The sequence below is a fragment of the Sphaeramia orbicularis genome, chromosome 24, assembly GCF_902148855.1.
Source record: "Sphaeramia orbicularis chromosome 24, fSphaOr1.1, whole genome shotgun sequence".
NCBI lineage: Eukaryota > Metazoa > Chordata > Actinopteri > Kurtiformes > Apogonidae > Sphaeramia > Sphaeramia orbicularis.
In genome coordinates, this window is record NC_043979.1 from 26,151,471 (window position 1) to 26,170,206 (window position 18,736).

The 18,736-nt window shown below is 38.3% G+C and overlaps 1 protein-coding gene across 2 annotated transcripts in view; it reads right to left on the bottom strand.

Annotated features, from left to right (window-relative positions):
* The window catches only part of LOC115414732 (pleckstrin homology domain-containing family G member 3-like), a 37,275-nt gene extending 22,131 nt beyond the window's left edge, over nucleotides 1-15,144 (bottom strand). For both annotated transcript variants that reach the window (XR_003934710.1, XM_030128010.1), the window contains exons 1-2: nucleotides 15,093-15,144; nucleotides 11,078-11,158 (exon numbers count right to left, since the gene is read on the bottom strand). Coding sequence is in view for 1 of the 2 variants with exons in the window: in XM_030128010.1 (XP_029983870.1) it covers nucleotides 11,078-11,126 (49 nt within the window). In the remaining variant the exon portion in view is untranslated. The remainder of the gene's footprint in view (nucleotides 1-11,077; nucleotides 11,159-15,092) is intronic.
* Nucleotides 15,145-18,736: the final 3,592 nt, after the last annotated feature.

An 18,736-nucleotide genomic window follows, 5' to 3' on the forward strand; every position in this document is an offset into this window, starting at 1 on the left:
CAAAACTGGGAAGAGTTTGGGAGGAATTCCACTACATTTTATGAGAGGACTGTGGATTGTGATTCTGTGTCAGAAGATCCTCATATGATCTTTAGACGAGACCCACAAGACCTCGATATTATGCATTTCTGTGTCAATTTTCTGCATGAAAATCTGTGTGAAAGGGCTTCATGTTCCTCCACTAGCTAATGTCAGCTAGCAACAACAAATGACCAGTTCAACACAAACTCCACAAAAGCTCCTGTCAATCTGTCAGACTGAACTGTGGTATCAAACTGTGACAGTTGAGATAATCTGTGTTAAAATTGTCTGACGTCCTAAACATCAGCTTCAGTGTTTTCCATCATCGCTGTTCAAAATGTCCGCCCCGCGACTTTTCGGTTGGTGATGACGTACCGGATAAACGCCGCTCAGCCGATTTAGCTACGAATCTGAAAAGAGTGAATCCACCTGAGACGGAGACAACACAGACATTCGGAGGTCAGAGGTCAGCAGTGGTACAGCGCCACCTGCAGGACACTGTTCACACTGAAGTAGACATCAGAAGGGGCTCAGTCAGACTCTCTAAACAGGACAAAAGTTTTAAGACACCTCCATATACATGTTTAAATCATAACCTACACTTTAAACTGTAGAAACACTGCCTCCCTCTGTTGAACAGTTTTTTCTTCCCTCTGTGGTGTAATAACAGCCACATGCTTCAGAGGCTTTAGTCTGTTCTACTTGTAGATTTCAGGGATTTATGATTTATTTTTGGCCTCATCCCCAGTAAAAAGCAACAGAAAACACTAGAAATGCTTACTCAGTCCAAACACACATTCTGTCTCCCTACATCGTCTTTATGTTACATATATGTGTCATACATGTGGAAAACAGACGCTGACAAACCGCAGCTGATCTGTGTCTCTTTAAAAGACCAAAGAACTACAAACAGGAAACAGAGTCAGTTTGAAGCAAAACACATTCACTCCAACACACAGAGACCCACGGACACACACACACTCCGGCGTCCGTTAGCTCTGACTGGCTGCCTGCCAGGGTGAAGTCAGCGAGGCGTTCACTGACCCAGCAGGAAGGGAATTTACAGCTTTGGACACTTCAACCTGATAAGAGCAGCAGGCAGCCAATCAGAACACAGCATTTACATTCAAACACACACCTTCAAGGGGAAATCACACACTTGAACTTTGACCTGCGGCGGTTAGACCACGCACAGAAACACACAAACATGTAAACATACTGTTGAACCTCATGTCTGAACACACTAAAGTTTAAGGATGCTTCCATTCACTGCAGAAAAGAAAATGTAATGTGATGTTCAGGGTTTAAATGAGCACTAAATCAATGAAATGAGTAAAACAGTAATGAAAGCAAAGAAAATAATTAACAAAACAAGCAAAAAATGTAACAAAAATCTGTGCATAATCACAAATAAATAAAAACTTAAAGTATGGGACAAAATTAACAAAATTTAATAAAAGTAGAATATGAACAAATAGTCAAGTCACAAAAGTCAACAAAATAAACAAAAACTGATGAAAAAACAACAAAAACAAAAAATTAATAAAATAATGTTTCATGTTTGTGAATGAACTACATCAAACCAGACTGTCATCTCACCAAACCAGCGGTGGACGAATGCTCGTCTCAGCCGCCGCTCATCACCAGCACTCCTGAAGGAGATGCGGATCTCCTCCTCCGAAAAAAAACACCTCACCACAGCAACCTGTCCTCCTCCTCCAGGTCCTCCTCCTGATCCAGATCCGGACAGACTCCGCCACAAACTCCTCTGATACCCCATCACCCAGAAAACCCTCAGAACCAACGGCTTTAGATGTTTTTACTATACTACAGAGAATAGGGTTAGTTTTCCCAGTTGTTTCAGAGACGCCTGAACACTGCACTAGTTCAAACATAGACTGGAGAGACCTGGACCCCAGACACGATGAGGAGGAGGAGATATGAAAATACAGGAAGCAGGGGGTGGAGATACACGGACACTACAGCTCCCACAATGCTTCTCAGCACTATAACGCTGATTCCACGCCTCCTCGTACAGAGTCCAGACTTTCTACAGCTCGTATGTGCAGTTCATGGACTTACTAGGACTGTTATACATCATCTATAAGATTGAAAATAGAACGTATGAAGTCTGTTGGCTCAAGATTTACAACTGTTAAATAATATTCTTCCTTAATATTTGTCTGGATCATTAATACCATGGAAAATTTGATGACATAAACAGGGAAAAGTCTGTAACAGAGGAAAGTTTTTACAGAAAGAAACATGATGATGAATAAAACCAGGTCCTCCAGAACCAGAACTGCACAGACCACCTAAACCAAGACCAGACCAGACCAGAAACGAGACCAGATCAAAGATTGTGTGTCAGTTCCGTGATGTACAAGCTTCTGTTACGACAGGTGAAAGTGGATGTGGTTTGTAACATGAGACGTTATGGTGGATCTGAATAGAAAGTCGTCCTCCTGGTTCAGACTCTGCTGCCTCTGTGGTTTTATTTTCCAACCCTCATATGTACCAGTGAAGTCCAAAACCCTGAGCTGGAGGTTCATGAGCTTCTCCTTCCTCATCTGTCCAGGTTTGGTGTTTGAAGTGAGGTGTCCTGCAGATGCATGACCTTTAACTTCCTACGACCACTTTGAACAAACAACAGAAGATCGGGATGGGGGTCAACACACCTGCAGATAGGCTCACATATTCACAAATACAACGACAGACCGCACTAAGACCTATCGTGTCAGATTACGCTCTAACCCTTTTAAGACTGCCATTATAACAGGTCGCATAGGTGTCTTCATGTTTTCTTTACAATAAAAAAGTGTCAGAAAATGTCTTTTTCGCCAGTTCGTTTGTACCTTTGTTTTCAGGAAGAACTTAACTTTCAATATCTGACTATAAATTATGATTGTTATAAATAATAAATGCTTAAAACAGTGTTTTAGTAAAAAAAAAAAAAATCTATTATCAGAAATAACTGTAAAGGTCCACAACAAAACTTTTTGAGATTGAGGAAATAAACTTTAATCTATTTAACTTGTCTCTTTTCAGTTTTGGACAGCACTGTGAATTGCCCTGTGTATGAATTGTGCTATACAAATAAATCTGCCTTGCCTTGCCTATTTTATATCTGCTCAAACACGCTTTTTGGTCTTGAACATTCAGTATCTATATTATAGCTTCATATTTTTTGTTCTTTACGGGCATTTTTTAGCTTGTATGGAAGTCTTTGAATCAAGTTCCTTTCTACTTGAAATGGAGTCCCACATTGCCGCCGTATAGCGTTATATATTGTCGGAAAGTTTAGGATTTCAGCTTTCCGATGCCATTTGAATTTTGTGGATACAGGAGTTAGAGTAATTTGAATGCTGTAAAGTGCAAAATGTGGCGCCAGAGAGACTGCTGTTGTTAAAGGGTTAAACAGTAACGATCATCATTATTCTATCAATTTAACATTTTATCTAGAGGCTGAACATGATACAAAAAAACATAAAATTATACATTTCAGAAAAATGTGACATTTTAGGATTTTTATGCATACATGTGGAAAACAGCCCAAGAGCGCCATGTAAACCTTAATCAAGAAGAACCACATTTGGTAAATACACGTAACATATCCAGATGCACTAATAAGCCTCCGGAGTCAAATCCTAAACACAACAGGAATGGACTGAATGGGCAGCTTTTGGCATTTCCAGTCATACTTTCACAAACTCCTCCTACAACTAACACTATTAGACCTTACAGTTACAGAAATAAAGGTCTTTGTCGTGTGGCGTAATTACACACAAAGTTATGGCAAAGACATGAAAATACTAATAAAAACAAACCCTTGAGTTCAACAGGGAATTGGTCCTTGTGTCTGTGTTTTAACATCACTGATTGGACTGAAATGTCAATATAATGAGACAAAATACTTGCTGTGTCAGACCACATGGAGATTTTAGCACATGTCCATGAAGTTTACCACTCCAGCTATGATTCAGAATAAAAAGAGACGACTGGAGAAAAGAGTATTGGGTCCTGAAAATACGCTTCTGTCTCTTAATTGCAGCTGAAAGTTGTACCAACGATCAGAGATGATGGACTGTTCTCTTCACAGTATGGAACGGTTCACTTCCTGTCTCTGGTCAGAGGGGTGGAGAACATCACAAGCATTACTTGATCATAATTATCTATTATAATGCTTGTTTTTATCACCCCCAGATCACATTTTTGTTGTGAAATCTCATGAATGATACAGTGAGAGGCCTAAAATAAAGTCCACTTCCTCCTGACACAAGTACACCTTAAAAACATAATTCTATTGTCTAGACCAGGGGTGTTCAACTCGTTTTAGTTTAGGGGCCACATGCAGCCCAATTTCATCTGGAGTGAGTCGGAACAGCAAAATAGTAACATAACAACCTGTACATATTAACTACAAATTTTTTTACTGTTTTAGTACAAAAGGTTTCAGTGCAATTTTAACAATATTATGCCTCAGCTTCTCATTTATATATGTGCATTACAACCTACAGATCGGAGTGGATCTACAAATGCACAAAAATTTAGTAACAGCAAAATATTGCTAAAATCCCACTAATGGCATAATAATTGTTCTTTGTCGTTTAGATTTTTCACATTTTTTGTGAAAGAATAGATAAAATAAATGTAAATGTTTTTGTCATGTAATTGTATTTTTTTCACACTAAAAGAGAAATATCTACAATTGTCATTTACAAGTCAGGCTATTTTATTAATTGGTTGTTATGTAGCCAATTAATAAAATAGCCTGACTTGTAAATGACAACTGTTGTTATGTTAGGTTGTTATGTGGGGGCGACACGGTGGTGCAGTGGTTAGCACTCATGCCTCACAGCAAGAAAGTCCTGGGTTCGATTCCAACACCAGTCGACAGGGGGTGGGACCTTTCTGTGTGGAGTTTGCATGTTCTCCCAGTGTCTGCGTGGGTTCTCTCCGGGTACTCCGGCTTCCTCCCACCATCCAAAGACATGCACTAACAGGTTAATTGGTTAATCTAAATTGCCCATAGGTGTGAATGTGAGAGTGATTGTTTGTCTCTATATGTTCAGCCCTGCGATGAACTGGCGACTTGTCCAGGGTGTACCCTGCCTTCGCCCCTATGTAGCTGGGATAGGCTCCAAGTGACCCCCGTGACCCTAGTGAGGATAAAGCAGGTTCAGAAAATGAATGAATGAATGTTATGTGGCACCGTGGACTGATTTGGTCCTTTGGCGGGCTGGTTTTGGCCCGTAGGCTGCGTGTTTAACATCCCTGGTCTAGATGTTTATTAGATGTGCATCTGGTGGAAAAAGTGTCCAGTTTTTACTTGAGTGCTGCAAAGTCAGCTGAAATCTGTGAAACCTGTTCACTTTGGAATCAATAGAAACTCATCTACGGGCAGCATTATAAAGGGGCGGGGCTTTGCAGAACCGTGTGACCCTGTAAAAGGAAGTCACCCTGCAGTGAACCACCTCGTTCTTGAGACTCAGTCCTTTAAAGTGAACTGAAGTGAGTGCTGTTGAAGCCACTGCAACAACAGCTCCTGCTGGTGGTTAAGGGTCAATATTCACATCTTACGAAATATCACAAATTCTGTCAGTAACACAGGGTGGAAGTTAATGTTTGGTCCGACACTAATAACATTAATTTTAGCAGCAACACAGTCATAAAACAAATCAAAAGCTTTGTTGCTACCAAACCACCGTCTCAAAGTAGATCTTTTACATAATTTTTGTTTTGTTACGTCCCTTTCTCTATAAACTCTTCCAGAAAACTACCTCCAAAATACCAGGAAATGAATCCACACCTCATATCGCACTGACTGATAAAACCAGTACCGAGACCCTTTTGGGAAAGCTAACAGATGTGCATATGTGGCTGTGTTTACAGTGAAAGTTCAGCTCCATAACTTCAACCTGTTCAGTGTTTTCTCATGTGATTCTCAGGTTGTTTATTCACTGTGATGTTTCAGTCGTTATCATATTATTTTCCTAAAATCGTCATAAGATGCAAATAAAACATCCTGACAAAAGCCAATGGTTTTTTGATGATGCTTCTATCTGCCCAGCAGATGTTAGCCTGGCGGACCTGGTCTCTGGTTGCCAGTCGTCTCCTCACCCTCTGTGGGCATTTGTTTATGTGTTTGTTTGTTTATGTCCCGGAGCGTCTCAGAAAGGGGGCGGGGCCAGGCGGCTGTATAATGGATGTCTGTTCTGTGACACAACAAACCCCTTTGAAACCACAGAGCTGATCTGAGACCAGCTGCGACACTGCATCGCCACGTCTGACTCATGATTGGCTGCAGGAGGCAACGCATCACTTCCTGACAGGTGGAGAAATGAGCAGGTGGACGATGATGCAGCGTTCCCAGAATTCAAGCTGCTCTGTCACAGTGAGAACAGTTTGGACAATGATGAAGTGTAAAACTTTTCTTAAAATCTTTCTTTAACCCTTTGTACGCTGATAATGATGAGCAGATCACACACCTTCATCTGCGGTGTGCGTCTGTGTGTGCGTTTAATCCGTCTAATGAGGATGAAGTCGTAAATCCTTCACGGCGAGAGGAGGATTAAATGTTACAACCAGCAGACACACACCAACCACTTCAACCTCCACCTGAACGTTGGCTCTGCCCACACCTGACTGGCAACGCCCCCAGCTGTGGGCGGGGCTTCCTAACCCCTCCCCCAGGACCACTAGTGTAAATCAACATCATATCACAACACCTGTTTTATGAAATCCGTTAGTCGTTTCCATGGTGACTGAGGGTTTGGTCAGGTAGTCTTTACACTTGTAGACCTTCCTCACATCTTTTTGTACCTCCATTTATTTTTCCCTCTTTCCTTCCTTGCCTCCTTTTTAAACTCCATATTCCTTCTTTCCTTCCTTTCCAGCCTTCCTTCTTCCTTCATTTTTATCCTCCTCCTTTCCTTCCATCCATCCTTTTGAACCTCCTCCTTCCTTTGCTTCCTTTATAACATCTTTCCATCCTTTCTTTGTTACCCTAACCCTTACCTTCTTCTCTTATACTCATTCCTACCTTCCTTGCCTCCTTTTTAAACTCCTTTCCCTTCCTCCCTTCATTTCTTTAAACCTCCACCTTTCCTTGCTTCTTTTTTTAACCCCTTTATCACTTTCCTTGCCTCTTTTTTTTCTATTTCATATCTTCCTTCTCTAACTTCCTTCCTTCCATCACTATCCACTTATCTCAAATCTCTGAATCTACCGTTGAATCCTCAATCTCAAAGGTGCTGAGTTACATTAAATAAATGCACAGGGTTCCCGCTCTTTCCATGAAATTATTTTCCAGGACATTTTTCAGCCGCTACAGAGACAAGTTATCACATCATATGCTAATCCATTCCCCTGTCCCCCTCATTCTTTGGAAGTGTTCTTTTCTACAGTTGTACCTTGCATTTACCCAGATTGTTTCCATGTTTATTACTAGGAAATCTGATGTGCAGTCTATCTATGGAAAATAACTACGACAAACGTGTCATAGAATAATGCAAATATGCCCACAGATTACAGTGTAGCACTTCATTAGCCTGACAAACTGGAGTTACAATGTTCAAATGGACAATTCCTATCTCAGCTTTCTCTTCTCTTTTACTTTCTCTCCTGCACCTCCTCTAAAAATATTTCTATATTTTCAATAAATCACTGAAAAACACTTTCCTTTGTTTCATCACAAGTTTAGGCATACAACGTCACAAGGCAAGGGGAGGATAAATAATTTTCCAGGATAACTTCACTGTTTCCAGGACATTTGACCTTTTTTCTCATTTTCCTTAGCTTTTCCATGACTGGAAAATTGGCCAATCATTTTCAAGGTTTTCCAGATTTTCCAGGATGCATTGGAACCCTGATGCATTTTTTCAACCAAATCTAAACATTAGTTAAAGACTAGTGAACATAGGTTACACTAGGAGTAAAGGTGACCACTGACGAGTAAAAGATGCAGGAATTAAAACCTACAAAATAAAAATAATACCAAAATATATAACAGTTAAAGTAAACACATTCAGTGACTGAACGGTCCTGAGGTCAGGTGCAAGTACCGCTAAAGCCCACTGTGGTCCTGAAACCAAAACAGGTTCAGCCCTGTGACCTGGATGAGGATGTGGCCTCATCAGGTACAAACTCTGATAAAAACTAGTTCAGGTCTAACGTCCACATCACAGCCTACAAGTGGATGAGTTATATTAAAAGCTGATCTGAGGCCAGTTTATTTTAGAAGGTCCTGACACTCAGAACCAGAAGAATTCAGGATGAAGTAAAGAGAAGCCTCCACTGTCCTGGTTCTGGACTAAACAGAGAAACAGGAGACTGAGTCTAAAAGGAACTGGTCCGTCAAGTTGTACCTTTGGTAAAAAAAACCAAACCAAATATGAACAATCGGATACATTTACACAAAGATGTTTACATATCAGTTTAGATCCGTTTGTGGTCCTGACTGAGGTCTGGCAGTATTATTATGGTCCAGATGTTCTGCTCTATCACCAAGTCCACTCCTTCACCGCAGGGTTAGAGATGAGCCTGTATTATGTGTTATGAGTGTACAATGGTCGTCTCTAAACCAGGAGATAAACGTTGCTTCATGTTGCTTTTTCCCCACTAAGATTTAATAAACTTCTTCTTCTCCTGTCCTATTCTGCACTCTGTAAATATCAGGAGTGTTATCACTGGTGTGGGGTTTTCACTTCCCTTTTTCTCCTTACTGTTGCCTTTATGATTTTATTGTGTGTTCTTTGTGAAACCGTTTCTGCTGTTTTGAATAGGACCTGGAAGAACAGATCTGAATTTCAATGGAGCCTTCTGGAGAAATGAATATTCACATAGTTACTGCATAATACTAATTTCCTTTTACCTCACACTATGGTAAGGTTTAAGGTTAAATTAAGATTACATTAAGGTTTGTTGGTCTTTGAAGGTAAAAAATTAACCTGGTATTTAGCATAAAATACAACCATATACGTAAAAACCTCTATATTTAATGCAATCACCAAAGATAGTTTTGGAAAGAGTGTATTTTCAGCCAAAATAAAACAATTAACTTTAGACAAAACTTTAAAAATATGATATTTTAAAGTGAACTAATTACGGAAACAAATACGCTTAGATTCATTTCACTGATTCAGACTCCCAATTCTAGGTTTAGAAATTAAAATATACTACTGGTTGACAGTCTCTGACAAACTCTGACAACTAAAAAAAAGCTGAGGCTGTGTTTAAAACATGACATGTGACCAGAATCCATTGAGTATCAACCACCAAATAAAGTGCATTTAAGTCATCAGTGTCAGTTCAATCAACAAACGAAGCATCCAAACATTTTTAGGGATGATTTTATGTTAAACTGCCCACTGTTTGTATAGAGTGAAAACACTCAAATGACAAAATAAAGATACAAGTTTGTACTGTTGTGAATATTGTGCATTTCTTCTTGTTAAAACTGAAATTATTATGGAATAAATAATGATTTCAGAGCTCCACCTGAAGACAGGTCACAGGGGATACCAAGTCACACATATGATCTCACATGATATTATACATGTAGGTGATTCCTACTGATTTAGATTCTCAGGATGGATTTGTGTCCTGTAGCTGATTATTCGGGTCTGGTCTTAAGAAGGACCAGATCAGAGTTCACACCACACACGTCCATAAGAGCGTATGTTATTATTGACATACCTGTCCATGGTTCAACACTAAACACAAACACATCAATAAACCGTCAATAACACCAGTCAAACTGAAACAGACGACCATGAAAAGTCTGAGCCTACCTTAAACACAGCAGTCTGCGACCTGAGGGATCTGGACCTAGACCTGAGAGGCAGACTGAGGTCTGGATGTGCAGACTGGTCAGCTCTGACCGGAGGGGGTGTGGTTTAGGGTTTAATCCAATTAGACTCAGTGTGAGCAGCCGAGGTGTTAAAGCTCCACCTACAGGACGCACACGGAATGACCTCTGACCTCTGAGTAATGACATCAAAGCAAACGAATTATAGCCCCTCATCTCTCCTCCTCCTTTAGTACCTCCACCCTCCTTCAATACCTCCTCATGTCCTTATCTCCTATTTTCACTCAATATTTTCCTTCCTACCTTTCTTACCTCATTCTTTCTGTTCTTACTTCCCTCTTTCCTTCCCTGCTTTCTTCCCCTCTTTTCATCCTTCCATCCATCCATCCTTACCTCCTCATGTCCTTACCTCCTTTTTTATATCCTTCCTTCATTGTCTATTTCACTACCTCTTCATCTCCTTACCTCCTTCTTTCCTCCCTCACCTACTTCTTTTTCGTCTCCCTTTTCTTTCACTACCTCCTTCTTTCCTTCCTTACCTCCATCTTTTCTTCAATAGCCCCTCATGTCCTTACCTCCTCTTTCATATCCTTCCTTTCATTACCTCCTTTACACCTCCTTGTGTCCTTACCTCCCTCTGTCCTTGATCACCTCCTTTTTTCTTTCCCTCCTTCCTTCCTCATTCATTCCCTCCTCCCTTGTCATCCTTCTTTTCAACCTCATCTCCTTTCCTCTCTTCCTGTCTTCTTTTGTTTCTTCAGATGATTGACAGCTGTAACAGATCAATCAGTAACCGTGGTGATGATCAGATCCAATGGGTCTGACGTCATCATCAACTCAAACTGAGCTCGTATTAAAGCCAGACTGGGTTGAACAGATGTCTATTGTGTGGCTTTATTAATGGGGGGGCCGACACCGCCGGCTCCCTCCACTGCCGACCGAACACGATGACCACAAAGAGGCTCTGTCACCGCAGACACACAACACAGACCACAGACTTACAACACAAACAAACTGCTCTGGTTCAGTTTGACTTCAGACCTGGCCCAAGTTTCACAGCGGAAACCACACAACCCAGTGACAACAAATAAAGAACTGAAAACAACCAAACTGTACTTGGTCATTTCGAATCACAGTAAATCTGACTTTACAGACATGAGAACACAACATGAAAAACACAAAACAAATAACAGCTCAAACACACAGTGGAAATCCCGACATGACAGACCCTTACAGGTCAGTTCTTACCTTCACCCATGGCAACGTCATTGGACGAGTCAGCAGACCCCTCAGGCATTGCACGGTGACCTCTGACCCCACGACGTCAACCTAAACAAGACAATCATTGTTAGTTTAATCCTGATGGACTGAAATACAGAGCAGGTCAGCGAACATATCGTCAAATGAACACACTGTCAAACATCAGGTCATTAAACACAACAGATACACATGCCCATTTGATCAGAACACAAGGAACATTAAGTTATGATCATTAGGTGTGGATGATTTGATCGCAAATAATCATAAAAAACATTTCATATTAGTCAGTACTGATGATACTTAAGTGTACTCCTGCTGGATCTGCAGAAGAAAAGCAGATCATTATCATGTGATGATATTTACATTTATAAGTTAAACCAGATCTTTTCACATGATTCTGACACGTTGATGTTGTATCCCAGTGTTTTTCAACCTTGGGGATCGGACCCCACTTGGGGTTGACTGGAATTTCTAGTAATTGATAAAAATACAAACAAAAACGTACAAATAAAAAATATACGGTGAGTTGAGAGAGACAATCACCATCCATAAAAGACATGACAAACTCTGAAGCTGAAACTGAGGCACTGGGGTACTGTTTATCTTTCAAATGTTCATTGTGGTCAGTTTCAGATGCTGCAGCTCTTTCATCATTCATAGTTCGAGTTATTGTTTGTTCAGTATTAATTGTCAGCCTTGTAAATACAAGCTGGACTGACTGTACATATCCTGACCACGGAAAATCAAATTCTCACTTTGTGCAGTAATCTACACCTGGCTTTTCTGCCTCCGTCCATAATAATATATATTATGTAGACTAACTGTCGTCTAAAATTAACTTTGATTTGCAACACAGTATAGCAAACTGTTACATGATGAAAAACAAATTAATTTTAGCAAAAAAAAAAAAAAGTCTCAGATTTGAATGTCTGGGGTCGCCAGAAATTTGTGATGATAAAATGGGGTCACGAGCCAAAAAAGGCTGGGAACCACTGCTGTATCCTGAAAATAAAGCAGCTTGTAAATTGAAGAATACCAGTTGGTCAGTAATGTCACATGACTGTCATCCTGTTCACACTGTTCTTTCAGTTTATCTCCAACAATGACTCTAGTTCATCTTATTTTAAGATTAACATCTTATTGTAATGTTTACACTAAACATGAGACTTTTCTTCCAGACTCCGTTTTACATGTTTCTGACATTTCACCAACTGTTTACAGCTGATGCTGATGATGCATTCAGGGCCACTGTCGAGTCAGCTCATCCTGAAGGTCAGTTCTGTTTAGACGCTGCAGTGAACGCCTCATGGGCTGCTGCTTCATTTAAGATCTATTGGTTTGATCAGACTCTTCCAGGACGGTGTCTTTAAGACTGGGTGGGGTCACTGTTGACGTCAAACTTTATGATGAACATGAGGTTTAAACTTACGGACGTGAACCTCAGACTGGATCTGTCCTCTGCTTTCAAAAAAACACACTTCCAACTCAACTTCAGCACTTCTATAAGAGTTCAGATTATGTTAAAAAAAAAAAAAATCCACATTTCAAGACCTAAGGAGTAATGTCCTCAGTAGCACTGAATGCAGCACGTTTTCTACCCATTTTATTAGCAAAGATACATTCAAAGACAGTGGAAACATAGAACTTCATGACTGGACCTGGGTGTGTTTAATTAATGAAGGGAAAAAAATGGACATGCAACAACTTTAAAGTTTTTCATTTAATTAATTATATTAATTGAGTTTTGGTATAAACAGAACCTCAAAAAGCTAATGTTTTAAACTGGACAATAAAGATGAAAATGACAAATGTAAACGAATACTGTAACCTTTTTGGTGACTGTTTTTTATTTTGTTGATGATTTTGTAGATTATGTAGATGCTGATTAGTTTTTGTCAAGTTATGATGCAACATATGATCAGATCATATGACTCGGCTGCACAGTGTACGCTTTTAATGTTAAGAACTGTAAATCTACAAGTATGAAACAGTTGTGATGCTGTTTGATTTTTAATTTTCTGATGACATAAATCATAAAACTGACGCCCTCAGGCACCACAGAAGAGGAGCAGTATGTCTGAGTTGTGTGTTAGTTGTAGGTGAGAAAAAACCAGACTGACAACCTCGGGCTGATAACATCAGGTTTCATCTGCACAAACAAAAACACAACACTCTGTTCAGGCAAAGCAAGCAGGCTTCTTACCCACAATCCTCAGCAGCAGAGACCGCACAGCCAGAGAAACATCATGTGATTGAGTCAGTGAAGGTGAAAAATATTCATGAGAATGTGTTTGGAAAAAACTAACCCTCAATATTTAATAGAGTCAAATTCAATTAGGTGGAAATGTTGAATCAAAGCTGTTAAAATTATAGTTAAATCTATTGTGTTTTTTTTTTTTTTTTTTAAACTTTGCAGTTCATTCAAATGTTTTTAAGGGATTTAAAACTATCGAGGAGGAATCTATGAGGAGTTATTTTATTCAATTTGACTTAACATCTAGTCAGGTTTAAATAAACAGTAAAAACACATCATAATAAATTAATGTAACACATGGACACAACTTTTTAAACCATCAAGCGTCATCAAAATTTATTCATCAGCCATTATTTAAAAAAGCAACCAAATATAGTGGAAATTTAAAAGTTACAGAAATCATAAATCAATCACTTAAAAATGAGTCTCTTCTATTTAACCAGAAATGTTTCTTTCAACAATGATGTAACACATGGATCACCATCAAGGATGGAAGGATTTTCTTCATTTCTATGATTAATGAATTTGCTTATTTTTACATTACAGAAATAATTTTGACTATTTTTCTGTATTTTATTGCCTCTCAATTTCTGGTCATTTTGATAATTATTTCTTCCATTTTATTGATAAAATTGCTGATTTTTTTTTCTCAATTTTATTTGTTATTCAGTTCATTTTCTTCATTTCACTGATTATTTACTCCTTAATTTGTTCGATCTGCTGATTATCTTATAATTTTCTTCATTTTGCTCATTTTGCTGATTATTTTCTTAATTGTTGATAACTGATATTTTCTTCATTTTCTGTTCACTTCATAATTATTTTGCAAATTTTGATTAAACTTTTCATCCATTTCATTGGTTATTCAGTTCATTTTTCTTCATTTCATTGATTGTTTTCTTGTCTGTTCAGTTTTCTGAATATTTGGTTGGTTTTGACAACAATTTTCTTAATTTATGTTCTTTTTGATGACTGTTTTGTTCATTTGTCCTTATTCTACTGATTACTTCTTCAATTTTGCTCATTTTGATGATTATTTTGTTTATTTTTGTTCACTTTGAGAATCATTTTACTTATCTTATTGACTTTTATTTCTTCATTTGTTAATTTTCTTGATTACATTCTTCCTTTTGTTCATTTGATCATTTTGTGCACATGTGACTATAAACTTGCCTTAAATCTTCCTAAACTCATGTGTTCTTCATATGTTCAGTCTGAACATGAAACCACAGATAAAATGTTAATTCCACTTCATTTCGTACTTCTTTTAATCTTCTGAGACCCGCTTCCTTGTCAGGGCGTGTATTCCTGCAGAATCTGCTAAAACCTTAAATCCACCACAAACCCTCCTTCGTCTCTAAACCCGGTTCGTCCCGGATTAAAACCGGACTCTCCTTGAATCCGGATCGGGTTCTTTCTAAACTTTTCCTCTTTGTTTTTTCTCTGAGACGCGTTTTTTTCATTAATTATGGTGAGTGATTAACGGGGTTCTGCTCCGTCGGCTCCGGATTCGGATTCTGCCAAGTCCAGTCTGAGTGAACCCGGACCCGGCAGGATCAGGAACCACCACCAGGTTCGACCTCAGCCCACTTTATGCAAGTCCAGACAAACCCACCCGGACTTCCGTGAGTGTGTTCAGGTGAAAACAATCACCTCGACACACGACAAGAAACAAACCTCCCGTGAATCGGCGTCCACGGCAGAACACACGACAGGCACGTGGATTAAGTGTCACAGGTCAAGACTCACCACAGTCCACTTTAGTCCGGGTCCGCTTCAGTCCAACCTCCGCCCTCCGGTCCTCATCAAATCTGTCTGAGACTGCATGCATTCCGGCACTCTGCGCATGCGCCTCCAGGGACATGAAAAAATACACAACAGACACATCTGAAGAAGAAGAAGAAGAAGAAGAAGAAGAAGAAGAAGAAGAAGAAGAAGAAGAAGAAGAAGAAGAAGAAGAAGAAGAAGAAGAAGAAGAAGAAGAAGAAGAAGAAGAAGAAGAAGAAGAAGAAGAAGAAGAAGAAGAAGAAGAAGAAGAAGAAGAAGAAGAAGAAGAAGAAGAAGAAGAAGAAGAAGAAGAAGAAGAAGAAGAATCCCATTTTCCAGTTTCCATAATGAGTTTTTGGATTCATTAGAAGTTAATGTCAAAGATATAGTTAACCTTATTATTATTTTAGGTAAATATCATATTCATTCTTGTAAGTGGAACCCTTCCTTTAACTTGTTTTTATATGATTTTATTAAGTATTATAAATCTCTTCAGTATATTGTAAATATGTCAAAAGAAAAAAAAAAAAAGCCGGAAAACTGTATTTTAGTTGATCTAAGTCCTTGCTGTTTTAATTCTATCTTGCCTAGTCCTTTGTGCTCTATTGTCCAGTCTGATTTATTTATTATTATTACCTCCGCCAAGGAGGTTATGTTTTTGCCAGGGTTTGTTTGTTTGTTTGTTTGTTTGTTTGTTTGTTTGTCTGTTTGTTTGTCTGTTTGTTTGTCTGTCCGTTAGTGTGCAGCATAACTCAAAAAGTTATGGACAGATTTGGATGAAATTTTCAGGGTTTGTTGGAAATGGGATAAGGAAGAAATGATTAAATTTTGGTGGTGATCGGGGGTGGGGGTCCCACGGGGGGGGCCCACTGATCAGCCTTGGCGGAGGTCTGCGCTCTCCGAGTGCTTCTAGTTTATTTTTCTTTCTGCTTCAATATTTTCATTACATTTCAAATGTCTAAAAAAAAAAAAGGTTTTGTTTGTTTTTGTGTCTTTGTTTCAGATAATTGTAATAGTTGTAATAGTTGTGTTTAATCATTCCACCATGTCTCAAATGTATTTCTGTATTTCTCTTTTGTAGTGTTTATCCCATTCTTGTTCTGTAAATTTGCTTTGTGCCAATAAAAAAAAAAAAAAAAAAAGAGTTTCTGGTCTATGTAAAAAAAATTCTCAATCACATGAAGAGTAAACCTGCATTGAAGCTTCTCTCAGTTATTGTAGAATGTAAATTAAATTAATGTAAATACTGTCAAATGAGTTTAATTTGGTATAGGCCTTTTTTGTTCATTGTCCTGGCTTGAAGCCTAAGGACAGGAGTGAGTAACGTTATTATGTTAAGTTATTTGATGATGAGAATGAGGGTGGGATTAAATCAGTTTTTTGTCTTCCCACTCCTTTTCGAGCGTAAATGGAATTCTGGAATTTTTGAATTTGTATGTATTCTGTAAATGCTCAAAATAAACAAATAAATGAAAGAATATAATTTGTACAAGCCCTAGCACCCCGCCTCATTGTATTTAATTTCATTTCTCCAAAATTGGCAATCTTGATGGTTGTTGATATGTATTTACTCCTGTTTGTCTTTGTATATTCTTTAATACAGATGCCAAGTTGCTTGTATAGTTGTATATTTTCATCTAAAAAAAAAAAGAAGAAGAAGAAGAAGAAGAAGAAGAAGAAGAAAATAAGGATAAAGAAAACGAAAAGTCAAAAACAGAGGAGAAACAATAAAAAACGGGAGAGGGCCAAGAAGAAGAGGGAAGAAAAAGAAGAAGAAGAGAGTGGTGGTAACACAAGGGTCAAATAAATCCTTTTAAACTAAACCAAGATTTTATTTGAATATTTTAAAGAAACATCCAGAGAAGAAGAAGCCAACAGAGATGTTGTATTCATTTGTCTGAGTAGAAAACTCATATTTTTTTAATAAGAGACTTTAATTTTAATGCATGTGAAACAAATTAATCATAATTTTCATTGTGTAGGTCTGTTTTCAACCTAAATGGATGAAAACAACAACACAGAGATGAGTTGATCCACTGGAGAATGTCACACACACAAACACAAGCTCAACAAGACGAAAAATTACGTAAAAGACGCAACAAGAGGAAGATAAACTGCAACAACACAAAAATTATGCAACAAGACGAAAACAATACAAGGAATTCAAATGACGTAAACACAACTGGGAGAAAATGATATTAGGTAATACACAAAAAAAAAAAAAAAAACAAGATGAAAATGACCTCATCCAAAAAGAATAAATTCTGACAGAACAAGAAAAACATGAAACCATTTCTGAAGTTAGAATGTTGCAGGAACAACCCACGTGTCACATATTTCACACACATGATAAACCAGGTTCTGTTTAACCTCTGAAACATGTTCACTGGCTCTTCAGAAACATTTCAGTTTTGTGGAGTCATGAACAGTGTTTAGTGGTCAAACCCATGACAACGCCGCCCCCTGCTGGATGAAAACTGGAACTATTCAGGTATCAGCAACAGGCGGGAAAGAACAGCATGTTACAACACATCAGTAAAAGGAAGAAAAACCTGGTTCACTTTACAAGCGCAGACTAGATAAGGAAACACTTAATAGGATTTTTATCCATTTTATTGATGATTTTGTTGAAATTCATTCATTTTGTCCAGACATGACTGATGAAAAACAGGAAAAATCAACAAGAATAACATGTTCACAGATATATACCACATGTTTTTCTATTTTACTTCATTTTATTTGGGTAATTTCCATAAAACAAAGAATCAGTACAAAAAATGATGAAAGCATTCTATTATTATTTAATCCATTTCCTTACAGTTTGTAGTAATTAGATACAATTTGCAATTTTCAGAGTATATCAGTTATTAAGTAAATACCAACAATTAAAAAAAAAACATCCTCACTCCAAAAATACATCTCTTACAGTCAGATAGATGACAGCACAAAGCACACAGCAGAGTCATGAACACAAGCTGAATAAACAACCGTGCACGTATTGGGTTTCAGCACAACTTGGTTTGCATCAGGAACAAACACACAAATGAACACAACGTGAAACAGGACATGAACCTGAAGGAGCTCTCTACTCAGGTTTATGATATTTCACCTGGTCTATGTCTTTAATGTTGCTGTAGTGGTACCTGGTGTTGAAAACAGACACAAGTGACCACATGCCTGAGAACAGACTGAAGACCTGGAGATATAGAGAATTGTAGCGGCTATTTGTCATCAAAATGAAATCAACTTAAAAGTGACTGAACTTAAGACTTTAACATAATTCAAATAACCACTGGATGCACCATGGGTTTGTGGTTTACGCAGTCAAAAACACAATGTCCATACCACAGATGTATTTCAAATGGTTTATTTGTAAAAAAAAAAAAAAAAAAAAAAATTGCAGGCAAACAACAGCCAAGGCCTTTTGTGCTGTCTGTCTTCCTCATCCTGTCTGTCTGTTTGTCTGACTGGTTGTCGGGTAAAAAAACATAGACCCACCCAGGTGCATGATGGTCTAACTAGGTGCTGCCTATTTATACCCAGGTGCCCACGGCCTAAACCAATAAGAAAACACAAAACAAAAAGGTGCTAAATACTAAAGAATGACAGCAATGACCATGAAAATC